Source organism: Lolium rigidum, chromosome 4 (assembly GCF_022539505.1).
Source record: "Lolium rigidum isolate FL_2022 chromosome 4, APGP_CSIRO_Lrig_0.1, whole genome shotgun sequence".
NCBI classification, from domain to species: Eukaryota; Viridiplantae; Streptophyta; class Magnoliopsida; order Poales; family Poaceae; genus Lolium; species Lolium rigidum.
In genome coordinates this window covers 270,908,563-270,920,641 of record NC_061511.1, presented here as the reverse complement: position 1 = coordinate 270,920,641, position 12,079 = coordinate 270,908,563, and the positions used below count along the sequence as shown (strand labels likewise).

Genomic DNA, 12,079 nt, shown 5'->3' with positions numbered 1-12,079 from the left:
GGATTTGGAAAATACAGTAGTATAAGTAAGCTAGATTTTCTGTAAAAACTTCGGACTTTTCTGAGCACTTCCATAATTTGAATTGCTGGTAGATGCCTGGACGGAAAGTTCAAACACAAATTTCTAATTTGGTCACAATTGACAGTAAGCTCATGAGTCTCCTTGATTTTATGAAAATATATTTAGATTTATTGTAAGGAGTTCAAATTTTAACTGTTTGGTGGGTACTTGGTAAAAACAAATAGCCTAGGCCACAACTAGGCAAGTTGAACTAAAGGCCAACACCTGTGCATGGATAATGGATAAGTTCAAAAAATGTGTACATGATGAGAAGATAAATCTAACAGAACGCATTTGGCATAACTGAAGTTTCAGAATGAAATAGTGTCAGTGGCACTAGTTTCCCGAATGAACATGTTATGGATGAACGAATGAATATTTCTTTTTTAGGGGACAAACGAATGAATAGCTGCCTGAACCGAATATCAACCCACCAAGCAAACCAAACGGTGTGAACAGGCCCATACCTAAAACCAGTAGGAACAAAAAATTGCATTACAAAAATTCTTTTTTAACTCATAAGTACTCTATCAATAAGATCGGCAAAAATATCTTAAGGTACACATATAAGATCGGAAAAAATATGTTCTTAATCCAGCACTTTAAGTGCTCAAAGCAACCAACCCAGGGAGAACAGTTCAATGAAAATATCAAATGAGGAACTAACATGGCTTGTCTCCAACACGAACTCGCTCATAGTAAAACATTTTATTCGAGGAGGGGTGAGGTATCAAGCCACAGCAGCAGCCGTAGCATTGCGCTTCCTTGCCTCTTCAATGATCGTAAGCTTGACGCCCTTGCCCTTGGGGAGAGAGACCAACGACTTCTTGTCCTTGCCAACGGTGAAGACGTTGGCCAGGCGGGTGGCGAACTGATGGCCGAGTGCATCCTCGACGTGGATGGTCTCGAAGCTGCCCTGGTGCTTCTCCCTGCTCTTGATCACCCCGAAGCGCCCGGTGTTCCTGCCACCCGTCACCATCACGAAGTTCCCAACGTCGAACTTGATGAAATCCACGATCTTGTTGGTCTCCAGCTCAATCTTGATGGTGTCATTGGCTTTGATGAGAGGGTCTGGGTAGCGGATGGTGCGGCCGTCGTAGGTGTTCAGGGAAGGAACGCCTTTCTGTCCAAACTGCACAGACCTGACCTTGCAGAGCTTGAACTGCAGAGCAGAATACAACCTCAGTACTGAAACATGTGTTGTGAACATGATAATATAGCCTCGAGCACAATCTAATCCTCCTTTAGAATTATCTTATTTATCCATTTATCCAACAACGAGTTTAATTTTCGAAAAGAAAACAACATGAGCAAAGGACAAATGTAACTGCTTTGGGGATTTTGGACAAAAAAAACACCAAGTAACTGAACAAAATGATCCTGTCTTTAGGGAAGGAACATAGCCTCAAATTTCCTAGTCACTGAATCAAAATATACATGTTCAACACTTCAACTTGACATATAATTGTCGTAAAATTAATAAAATATAGCCATTTGGGGGCAAAATAACCAATGGACTAGCTGAGAATCTTACTTTGATATACGAAATACCACATCACACAAAATCATGATAAGCAAGAGCTACTCCTATCATGGTACATACCTTAGCCTCCTCATCCCTGATTTTGTGGAGACGGAAGCGACCCTTGGTGTCATAGAGAAGGCGGAAATTCTCCCCAGTCTTTGGGATTGATACAACATCTGCAGGATTAATAAAGTAGGCGGCAACATTTCATGATCAGTAAATCAATAGTAGGCACTGAAAATAGGATTAAGCAGAAGCAAGCAAGAAAAATTACCCATGAACCCAGCAGGATATGTTTTGTCAGTCCTGACCTTCCCATCAATCATGATATGTCGCTGCATCAAGATTGAATTAACTTCACGGTAGCTCAGAGCATACTTCAGCCTGTTCCTAACGATAAGAAGCATGGGCAAACACTCCCTAGATTTGTGGGGACCGGAAGAAGGTTTGGGTGCCTGGTCAACAAAAAATATCAGTTCTCAGATTTAGGAAAAAAACAAATCCACTTTTCAGCCTTTGATCGACATACAACAATCATCACATCAACTTCACTCTCTTTATAAACATTAGACCGAAAAGCTATGTATAAATTGCAGACTAAACATTGCACTAACATTTTTTTAAATTGAAGCTTATTAGTTGCATTTTTGGTGATTGAGATTTTCCAAAAGTTCAGGCAACTGAAAATTAGCAAAAGAGTATAGTTACAGATCGAATGCACTTACAAATGCTCCACCAAGCTTGTCAAGCATGCAATGTTTAGGGGCGTTGAGCCTCTTCACGTGCTTCTTCAGACCCCTGGCCTGCAAAGAAAAACAATGAATGAGCACTTAAGAGTCATATACTCAGTGATTTCTTGGTACTATTCCTTACTCATTGTGTTTGATATGTGGACCAAAATTTGCAGTCAGATGAAGTAATGGCTTAGAAAACGGTCAATAAGTACAACAGCTTAAGATATAATGGTTTACATTACATAAAAAAAACACTTCCTAGTTTCTTAGAATACACAATGGAATGGCCAATGATTAAATAAATGTTGGAAGCTACACCTCTAGACAGCTGTATTATTCAGGATAGCATGGGCATGTCAAAGATGTGCAAGAAAAAGGAGAAAAGGGCTCCTACATCGATCCAGAGCATCCTAACTAGACTAAACTGGATTAGCACTTCACTAGAGCAACCGAAATTTTAGTGCATTCGATGTATGAAAATGAACGCACGAAAAGAATAAGAAAATTCATCCAACTCGGACCACCGCAACATAATTTAAAATTCACAATCGAGGACTATGCGGGGCACAAATTTATGATGTATCTGGCAAAAAAAAGTGCACATTCCATGAATCACCTGATCCAACTATACCAGGATTCATTTGTCAAACAAACAAGTTTCATTGTGGGACCGAAAAAAATTAGGACCCCATCACAAGATCCATGTATAAACCGTGAGCTGCAGCAATCAATCGCCAATAATTATGTCATTCTGGCCAGGCCCAGGACTAGCTCTACACGGGGATCAAAATGACAGAAATTTTTGACTCTACAGAAATGTAAGCAACCACATTTCCGATAGATACTATACAATTTGGCACGATTTGCTCCGCGTGTAGAGCAAAATGACACGAAGGTTTCTCTCTAGAGGAATGCCAAAGAAGTTTTAAGTGAAACGCGTGCTCCGGTGAGAACTTAGCAACCCATCTATATACGGTATTGTCAAACGATATTTTGGATTTCTGGCCATTCGCTCTACATGTAGATCAAAATTACAGCAAGTATTTCCCGTGAAAGAATGCCATCTTTATGCGAAACGTTTGCTCTAACAAGAACTAAGGAACCGACTGCATCAAGAAAGCTCAACCAGTCAACCTACGAACACACGGACAATAGGAATATAGGATGCACATGTTATGGCCTCAAACTATGTGACGAATCCCTTGATCGAATGATCGAATCATAGAGAGAAAAATCGGGCAAAATAGCAAGAACAAAACAATGAACCAGAAGTCTGACCATTTTGCTCGGACTCTGCAGGATCTTTTCGCAGGCGACGCCGTGGTGACTGAGGTGCGAAACGGAATGTACGATAGAGGCGGAGATAAACCCTAGCTGATGTGACGGCGTTGGGGTGCAAGGAGGTGGTTTTATGGCCTGGCGTGAAGGTGCCTGCCGTCGGATACGGCGTCGTTAAGAGTCCGCGTTAGGTCACGGCGTTGGGCTCGTGGCCCAGCAGAGAGGTGGGCAGTGTGGAGGCCTGTTCAGTTTACTGCGCTGTTCTTTGTGGCAAATGCTGCACCCGAGTTTATTTTTGAAAATGGATCCCGAGTTTAGATTGTCTTGTCAGCCAAACAAATTTTGGAAAAATGGATCCCGAACCAAACAGTGTCTTGTCGGACATTTTCACCAGACGAGTTTATGTTGTCTTGTCAGCCTTATTTTGTGTACCATCACCGGTTGTGCCATTTCCCAAGTTTTTTTTTTTTTGATCAAGTCGGAAGGGGGGAACCCCTACCTAAATTTTATTAAGGGAGCTAAGGCAGCTCAGGGTGTTACACCAACCAAAGAACACAAGGGGGATAGCAGGGAAAGAAAGAAAGGAAAAAAAAACTAGTGATATGTACGGAGCAACAAAGAGAGGGGGAGAGGTCAAATATGCCACTCTGAACACCAGAGAAGTAATGCATCTCTCTCATCCTTCCTGGCCCTATGTGACCAAAGCTTCCAAGTTTCCATGCATTGTTTGGCAGCAGTATGAAGTGGGACTTCTATGTCATCAAACACTTTCCTGTTTCTAGACAGCCAAATGGTCCACATGGAAGCTGTAATGACAAGGTCCCAACCTTTCTTTTTCTGGTCTGTACATTTGTCCCTGGTTGTGTCGTAAATATCTGATAAAACAGAGAGATCAGACAGGTCAATTCCGAGAAGCGTGAGGTTTTGAGAAGTCCGTCGACAATTCAGGACAAAGTGTTCTACTGTCTCCCTTTCTTTACATCCAAAGGGGCATAGCTCATAATCGATAACTTTCTGCCGGAAAAGAAGTGATCTAAATTTGATCCTGCCCTTAATCATCAGCCAAGCAAAAACCTTCCCTTTCTTTGGTGCCGCACACGACCAGATGGTGTCTGCACTCACATGTCTTATTCCTCCCCAGTTCATGATCTCGTACATATTTCGAACTGAGAAATTGACCTTCATATCAATTCTCCATCCTCTCCTGTCGCAAACAGAGGGTTGGAGAACACAAGTGTCCAGGAAGGACATTATCGTCTCCTTTTCCCGTTCAGCCCTGTCGGAGGTAATGTGCTTCAGAGGGAGAACCCACGTCCCATCTCTCCAGCAGTCCGCTACTGAGATGTTTGGTCTTAGTGCATGTGAGTACAAAGCCGGGAACTGATTTCTTAAGGGCCCATTTGTAGTCCATTTATCCTTCCAAAGGGATGTACATTTTCCGTCCCCAAGCTGCACACACATTGCATTCCTATATGTGTCAACTAGCCCAGTAATCTGCCTCCAAGCCCTAGTATATCCGGCTGAGCTATCCCCAAGATCATTACCTTGCAAGCCATTTCCCAAGTTGCAATAGAATTATAGAAACTTCGCGAAAACTAAAGTTTGTATATTTTCAAAAAAGTGTCTTAGAAAGAAAATGATCTATAAACATGTGAAATTTCAAGCTCAATCTCATAATTATTTACGAGGTGACAAAAGAACATGTTAGACATGAATAGCTTTTTTTCTTCTAAGGGAGACATGAATAGTGTTGTTGTATTGTTGTATTCGGTTTTGTATAACTACCAAATAAATTTGATTTTGAATTTAAATCTTGCTTTTTTATGTTCTTGTTTATTTTTTCCAAATTTAAACATATTTAATGTTCACCTGTTTCTATGTAATTTTATCTTCAGTAAAAATTTCCGGAGTAGGGACGAGCTCATACGTTGCGCATAACCAACATGCCATTCTGGCTTCTCAGTGTAGGTAATTTGCACTCTAATTGGCCTTAGCCTTATTGCTGATTAGTCCTAAATTAAGGTTGCAGATTTGTAACAACTTGTTTTTAGAGGAAGTTGTAACTAAGTTATAGTAGTATACAACAAGTAAAACAGCTTTAAACGTGTCCATCGACGCAGGATTATATCATAGTACAAAGATTTTGATCTCCAACATGGAGAATTTATCATCCATGGAAATTCAGTACCCACAACTTATTGTCCACCGACAGGTAAAGCGCTATCGCAAAACACATGCGCGCGCACGTGTGTCATGCGCAGGCAGCTACAGCATCAGGATTCAGGACAAACAAATGTCAAACTTTCTTCTCTGAAGACGACATGACGACGCCCAGACGGCCTTTCCTTCACGCGTCGTCACTCTCACCATCCGCCGTTTCATCCGTCGTCTTCTTCCCCGGCCACCGGCTCGTAGCGGCGCCTTCGTCGTCCCTCGTGTCCTTCTTGGACGCGCTGCCGCCTGGCGCCTCCTCGAAATCCTCCATCCTGAACGTCGGCCGCCACGGCTGCTCCGCCCACCGCGCCCGCTTCCTCACGCCGTCACATACCTTGTCACTGGCAGTGTCGTCCGTGCTCGCGTCTGCGTTGCCGCTTCCTCTCGCGTGCATGGCCCTCAAGGCCCGGATGTTGGCCAGCAGCTCGTAGAACTTCTCCACCTGCTCGTCCTCGTCGCCGAACTCCGCACTGGTAGCACGCGTCGTCGTCGTCGGCGGCGGCGCCATGTCGGCCGTAGAAGCTGGCAGCGGCTCCTCCTGCCCAGGCGCCGGCTTTGGCGCTGCCGCCCGCTGCGATGAGGGAGCGTTCACTACACCACGTACCTGGATTGCAGGCATCAAAAAGTGCCGGCAAAGCCATCAAAAATGCCGGCAAAGATTTTTCAAGGCATAAAAAAAAGTGCTGCATTTACTAATGTCGTAGAAAACCTTTGCCGGCACTTTTTCAAAAATGCCGCTAAAAATATTCCTGGCATCTGTAAAAGTACTAGCATTTCTATTATTGGCATCTAAAAAGTGCCGCCAAATCTTATTCTGGCATCTACAGAAGTGCCGGCATTCCTATTACTGGCATCTAAAAAGTGCCGCTAAATCTTTTTCTGGCATTTTCTGATGTGCCGCCAAAGAAATTTGTTGGCACATACTTAAAGTGCCAGTAAATACAAATGCAGGCTATTTTTGAATCTGCCACTATTTCCTTTTCAGGCACTTTAAAAGCGCCAGGAATTTGTAACCAAGGCATTTTTATAAATGCCAGCAAATAGAATTCAAGGCAGAATCTAGTGCTTCCAAATGGACCTAGAGGCACATTTCTGCAGCAAACAGTTTCCAACTAATGACAATTATGCAAGCAATATGTTCCAGCATATTACAACATGTTCTGCAACAAATAATACACTGCAATGGCAAGTACCAACATGTTCTGCAAGCAACATGTTCCAGCAGCACAAATAAAGGCAAATCTGAACATGTTCCAGCAGCAGTTGCCTGCAAATCCAACATATGCAATAGTACACTATAAAGGCAAATCTGAACATGGTCTGCAACCAACATATCCAGCAGTACATCTCAACATGATCTCATCGTTGCAAGACACAATGACATGTCCTGACAATCTAACTTACAAAATCTTCAATCAAACATATCCAGACAATCACATAACATGCTGATTTTATCCGGGCCTAGAGACATAATCTTCGAAATCAACCTCGGTCACTCAATATCATTTTAGAAGTACAGACACTGAAGATAAAAGGACAGTTACCAGAAGCAAACAGAAACATACCTCGAAAGTATCATGCAACAAAGAAAAATTTCGAGAGCATGCCAAAGGCATACCACAAAATACCAACAAAGTTTTTCAATAGTTAAGAACTACAACCACAAAATAAACATGAACCAGATTCAAATAATTATGCATGAGTAGCATCCAGATGAGACGCAACACAAACATATAGATGAAGAAAAAAGCATTCCTTTCATGCTCTTTCAAAGCAAAGGCAATCAACTGAAATTCTTTGCTACCACACCAATCCCAGGGTATCCTACCACACAAATCGTCAAAATAGGCCCAACAAACTATGAAGGCTGGAGAAGCAGATAGATGGATACTCAAATGCTTTTCGGAGATCGTATATCAAAAACTCTTCGAAGCAAGGTCAAACTAAGACCATATTTTAGGCAGCCAATGTTCATGATAATAATTCTCAAAGACTATTTACTGTAGGTCTCGATCAAAATACCATGCATCATAATATTGGAGTTCAGTTTTAAGAAGACATCCTACCTTTGATTTGTTCTTCAATAAAAGACTTCCCAATTTCCACAAATAAAGGATCGGATGCCTCAAGAATATATGTGCAACACCACCGTGAGTTGCTGTCAACTGTACACCTTAATATCACAGAAGAGAATAAAATAAGCGAAATAGCAACACAAAGGGTAACAAGTAAACGAAATATACTGTTGAGATAACTCTTAACATGAAAGTAGGACAGGAAGGGTAACATGGTGAACTATTATGCTCGAATGAATGCAATATTCATTCCTTGGATAAAGCATAAACAAATACAGCATAAACAAATACAGCATAATACTTGGTAATGGTATAATGTTATACTAGCATAAACAAATACAGCAGAATACTTGGATAAAGCAGAACCAGGAATATGACAAGGAAATACCACTTCCCCCCAGCCCCACATATCATCCTAAGTTTGTTTCCATATTTTAAGCAAATTAGGAAACGGTGCAATCAGTAATTAGCACGGTTCGTTTGGCATGGTCTCTAAAACAGTGTGTTTACCATTAGTTTGTTTCACCATATTTCACCACATAACTAAAACAGTACGAACATATAAGCTACTTTCAAGTTTGAGACATTAGTGCCACTTTACTGTCAACAGTCATATATATTGTCGGAAAGATCGATAGTCAAAGATTACAAAGCTCCAATTTCAAATATGGGGGCACCTTATAATCTTATATACATTATCACCAGAGCTATCATATATAATTTGAAACTGGGAAAGCGGCAAATACTTCTATTTTGAAAATTGGGGTATAGATAAGATGCATACAGAAATAAAGAAACAATTTGACAGTTTAAACTTTTTAGTGTGAATGTGCTATATTAACGCCGAAACAGATATCTCTGTTTCACTCGTTACCTACTCCCTCTGTTCATTAATACAAGACACTTAAGATATTTTAAAGTGGACTAGATATGAACCAAAACCTACACATTAAAACTAGACTAGATACAAACTAAAGTGAGCGAATCTATAAAAGAGCTAAAACGTCTTATAAAAGAGAACGGAGTGAGTATTTGTCTGCATTAAAAATGGCTTCCTATGCTTGGTTTTTGAGCAATAAGGCAAAAAAGTGAGGTGACTGATAAGCTAAAAAAGTAGAAAGTAACTCCAGCCATAAATAATGTGGAATTAGTTTGATAAACTCGCTAAAAAAAGTCCTACCGGCTTTGTTAGGAACCACAAAGTTCAGATGTTAAGCACTGTACTATTACTCTTAAACAAAGGTGCATCAACTAATTCAGACATTTGGCCAAACTCATGGTTCCTTGGGCTCTCACTCTTCTCCTAAGAATCTGAACCTAGATAATGAAGTACATCTAGTACTCTGAGCACTAACATGTTTCTGTTGTTGCTGAAATTCGAATTTGATGGTAAACTAGAATGGTTCGGGGAGAGAATCGAACCTGAATATCTTAAATAATTCATCAATCTCAGAATCACCTGGAAACAGTGGCTTCTGCTTCATCATTTCTGCAAAGATACAGCCCACTGATCACAAATCAACTGGTGTGGAATATTGCCTCGCTCCAAGAATAATTTCTGGAGCTCTGTACCATAATGTTACTACCTGAAAAATACTTCCCATAGACATGCCTTGTGAGTTGATGTGCCATGGTGTTGTTTGATACAAGAACAATGAGCTTGTTTAGATGCAAAATCATATGTAGTACATACTAAGATGCAAAATTGTATACTAAGATCCTGCCAAAAGGCGACGTGGTACTGGAACAGTTCTCAATGCGCTTGTAAACGAGTAATAGAAGAAAAATACCTCTTGAGTAAATGTACGAACAGGGATTCCAAAAGCCCTGGCTAAACCAAAGTCTGCAAGCTTCAGTGCGTTAGTACGCCGATCTACCAATAAATTCTGAGGTTTCAAATCTCGATGAAGAACTCTATGAGAATGACAGTAAGCAACGCCACGGAGTATCTGATAGAGATATGACTGGAGAAAGAAGAAAACAGTCACATACTCACATACCAAGATGCAACCAGAAGAAGCTAATGCATTTTGAGTCAAATAAATATGCTAGGAATGAAGGCATAAAGACAGTACAATAGAATGTAATGCTTGCACTCATGCTATCTTTATTGCTCTTTGTATACCAGTACAAGCCACTTAATAAAAAACAATGTTGCATGAACTTCATGTTTATATATAGTTCGGTTGATCTAAAATATATTGCTACAACGCATACTGTAAGCAAACTCTAACATGACCTGCAGAAACATATGCCAAGGAACAGGTAATACTGATCAGTAATCAGAAAATAACAGCATGTCAAGAAATGCACCAACTACTTTGACCCAAAAGACCACAGCTCATGGCTGTCAGAAGTGGTAGTTGAAGGAAATAGTGCCAGCTCTGTGTGCAGTAACTAGTTACACAAAGACAACACAGAACCGGTACCCACATGGCGGTCATACAGCACGGGATGGGTAGGTGGGCGTCGTGGGAGGGCTCGGGGGAGCAGCGGCGCGGAACAATCTCTCCAGGCAGTAGGCTGAAAAACTTCTTTCCAGCTTTTGAGTTAGCTATTGAGCTTGTAAAATGGCCAGTAACCTTCCCGACTCCAGACAGTATTCCGGTTGCCACTTTCTCAGACATTTTTGTGACCTTCTTAGCCCTGCCAGAAAATATAAGAAATACCAAAATGAGACAACACAATCAGTTTAAGCAAGGAAGCACAAGTTACCTAAAACATCCGGTGAGATCACTAATCAACAAGTGTGACTGTACCGGCACAGGGTCAAACTCCTTGTACAATATATAATGCATCCTTATGCTAGAGTGAATATTACCTGCTTACGATTATGTTAAGCATAATGTACTTCGTAATAAAATAATAAAGTTCTCAAAAAGAACAATTTCGTGGTTACAAAAAATATCCCTCAGTTTAAGTTACTCCAGTTGAGAAGCTCATAAATTGCAAACTATCTACAATCCCAGAGCATTTCTACACGAATGCTTGGAGTTCTTCCTATACATGACATAAATATGAAACCAAGGAACAGGGAAGCCAAACAACAAGACTAGTAAAATACATGTAATTGCCAGCATGATTGCATGGATAATTTGCAGATATTGCCCCTAATCATCATAAGGTTTACTAACTCGACTGAAATGACACTAGAGAACACTGATATACCCATAATGGCACTACAAGAAGTGAGGAAGTCAGCAATACCTTTTGATTCGCTTCAGCATCTCGGGGGTGACCTCGGCGTCAGTGTCCCCAGGCTGGATTCTCTTCCTGAGGACCTCGTTCCCCCAGTGGAGCCTCTCCACCGTCATGACCCCACACCAGATGATCCCCTTGGCGAGGCCCTCGGCGCCCGGCGACCGCGCCGCCGTACTCCTCGACGTTTGGCGCGACGGCGGTCCAGTACGCGGCGGCCTCGACCTCGCCGCCCACCCCGCCGGCGAGCCCCTCGCTGCTGGCCACGGAGTGGGCGGAGAAGCTGGTGCAGGCCGCGAGCACGCCGTCGAGGCGCGGGTCGGGGCGCGGGAGCGTGAGGCCGTAGTGGAGCGGGCCGGGCGCCGGGTCGTCAGCGGAGGCGGGGACGGTCAGGGAGAAGGAGTAGTGGCAGGGGTCGTGCTTCACGGCGGCCACGTCGCGGGTCGAAGGGAATTGGACGGGGCCGAGCTGCGCGATGGCGGCGAGGGAGGTGGAGCCGGCCCCGATGCGGAGGAGAGTGAGGTCCCCCGCGGCGAGCGGGTGGCTGCGGTGCCGGTCGATGAGGTGGAGCTGGGTGGCGGGGATGAGGAGGAGGATGTCCTCGGAGGGCGGGGGAGCGGCGGGCGAGTTGGGCGTGCCCGGGGAGGAGGGGATCTCGACGGGGCGAGGTCCGCCATGGCGAGCGTCCGGGTAGAGCGGCGGGGCCGAGGGGGCTGGGTAGGCGGGGCTGGGGTTGTAGGACGCCATGGGGAGAGATTTATGGCCGGGAGGGGAGATCCGTGCGGAGGACGACGGCGGCGGCGAGGTCGGCCGCGGCCGCGTGCGTGGCGACAGAGCGATTAAGGAAGGGACGGAAGCTTGGGGATGGGGAGAGGCGTGTAAAATTTGCATTTAGACCCTTCAAAAAATAACTGCGGGGTGGAGGGAAATGCCGGCACTTTTTTCCAAATGCCAGTAATAAACAACATTGCAGGCACTTTTGAAAAAACTGCCGT

General features: G+C 43.2%; 2 protein-coding genes and 1 pseudogene across 2 annotated transcripts; all 3 read right to left on the bottom strand.

Moving 5' to 3' along the window:
* Positions 1-790: 790 nt before the first annotated feature.
* On the bottom strand, positions 791-2,352 carry LOC124650574 (40S ribosomal protein S4-like). Its single transcript, XM_047190086.1, has 4 exons — positions 2,311-2,352; positions 1,860-2,040; positions 1,664-1,761; positions 791-1,222 (listed from the first exon to the last, which is right to left on the bottom strand). The coding sequence occupies exons 1-4, from the start codon at positions 2,335-2,337 to the stop codon at positions 791-793; spliced, it is 738 nt and encodes a 245-aa protein (XP_047046042.1). The 5' UTR covers positions 2,338-2,352.
* A 3,503-nt stretch (positions 2,353-5,855) lies between these two features.
* On the bottom strand, positions 5,856-6,430 carry LOC124648772 (NRR repressor homolog 1-like). Its single transcript, XM_047188480.1, has one exon. It carries the CDS (start codon positions 6,428-6,430, stop codon positions 5,945-5,947), a length of 486 nt encoding a protein of 161 aa, XP_047044436.1. The 3' UTR covers positions 5,856-5,944.
* Positions 6,431-9,350: 2,920 nt separating this feature from the next.
* Positions 9,351-11,831, bottom strand: LOC124650573 (annotated as a pseudogene).
* Between the last annotated feature and the right edge of the window lie 248 nt (positions 11,832-12,079).

Bases quoted from the DNA above. Each gene is read 5' to 3' on its own strand.
- LOC124650574 (XM_047190086.1), bottom strand. From the start codon at position 2,337: ATGCTTGACAAGCTTGGTGGAGCATTT. The intron at 2,041-2,310 runs GTAAGTGCATTC...TTTGTTGACCAG, and splicing joins ACAAGCTTGGTGGAGCATTT to GCACCCAAACCTTCTTCCGG. The intron at 1,762-1,859 runs GTAATTTTTCTT...TTAATCCTGCAG, and splicing joins ATATCCTGCTGGGTTCATGG to ATGTTGTATCAATCCCAAAG.
- LOC124648772 (XM_047188480.1), bottom strand. From the start codon at position 6,430: ATGCCTGCAATCCAGGTACGTGGTGTAGTGAACGCTCCCTCATCGCAG.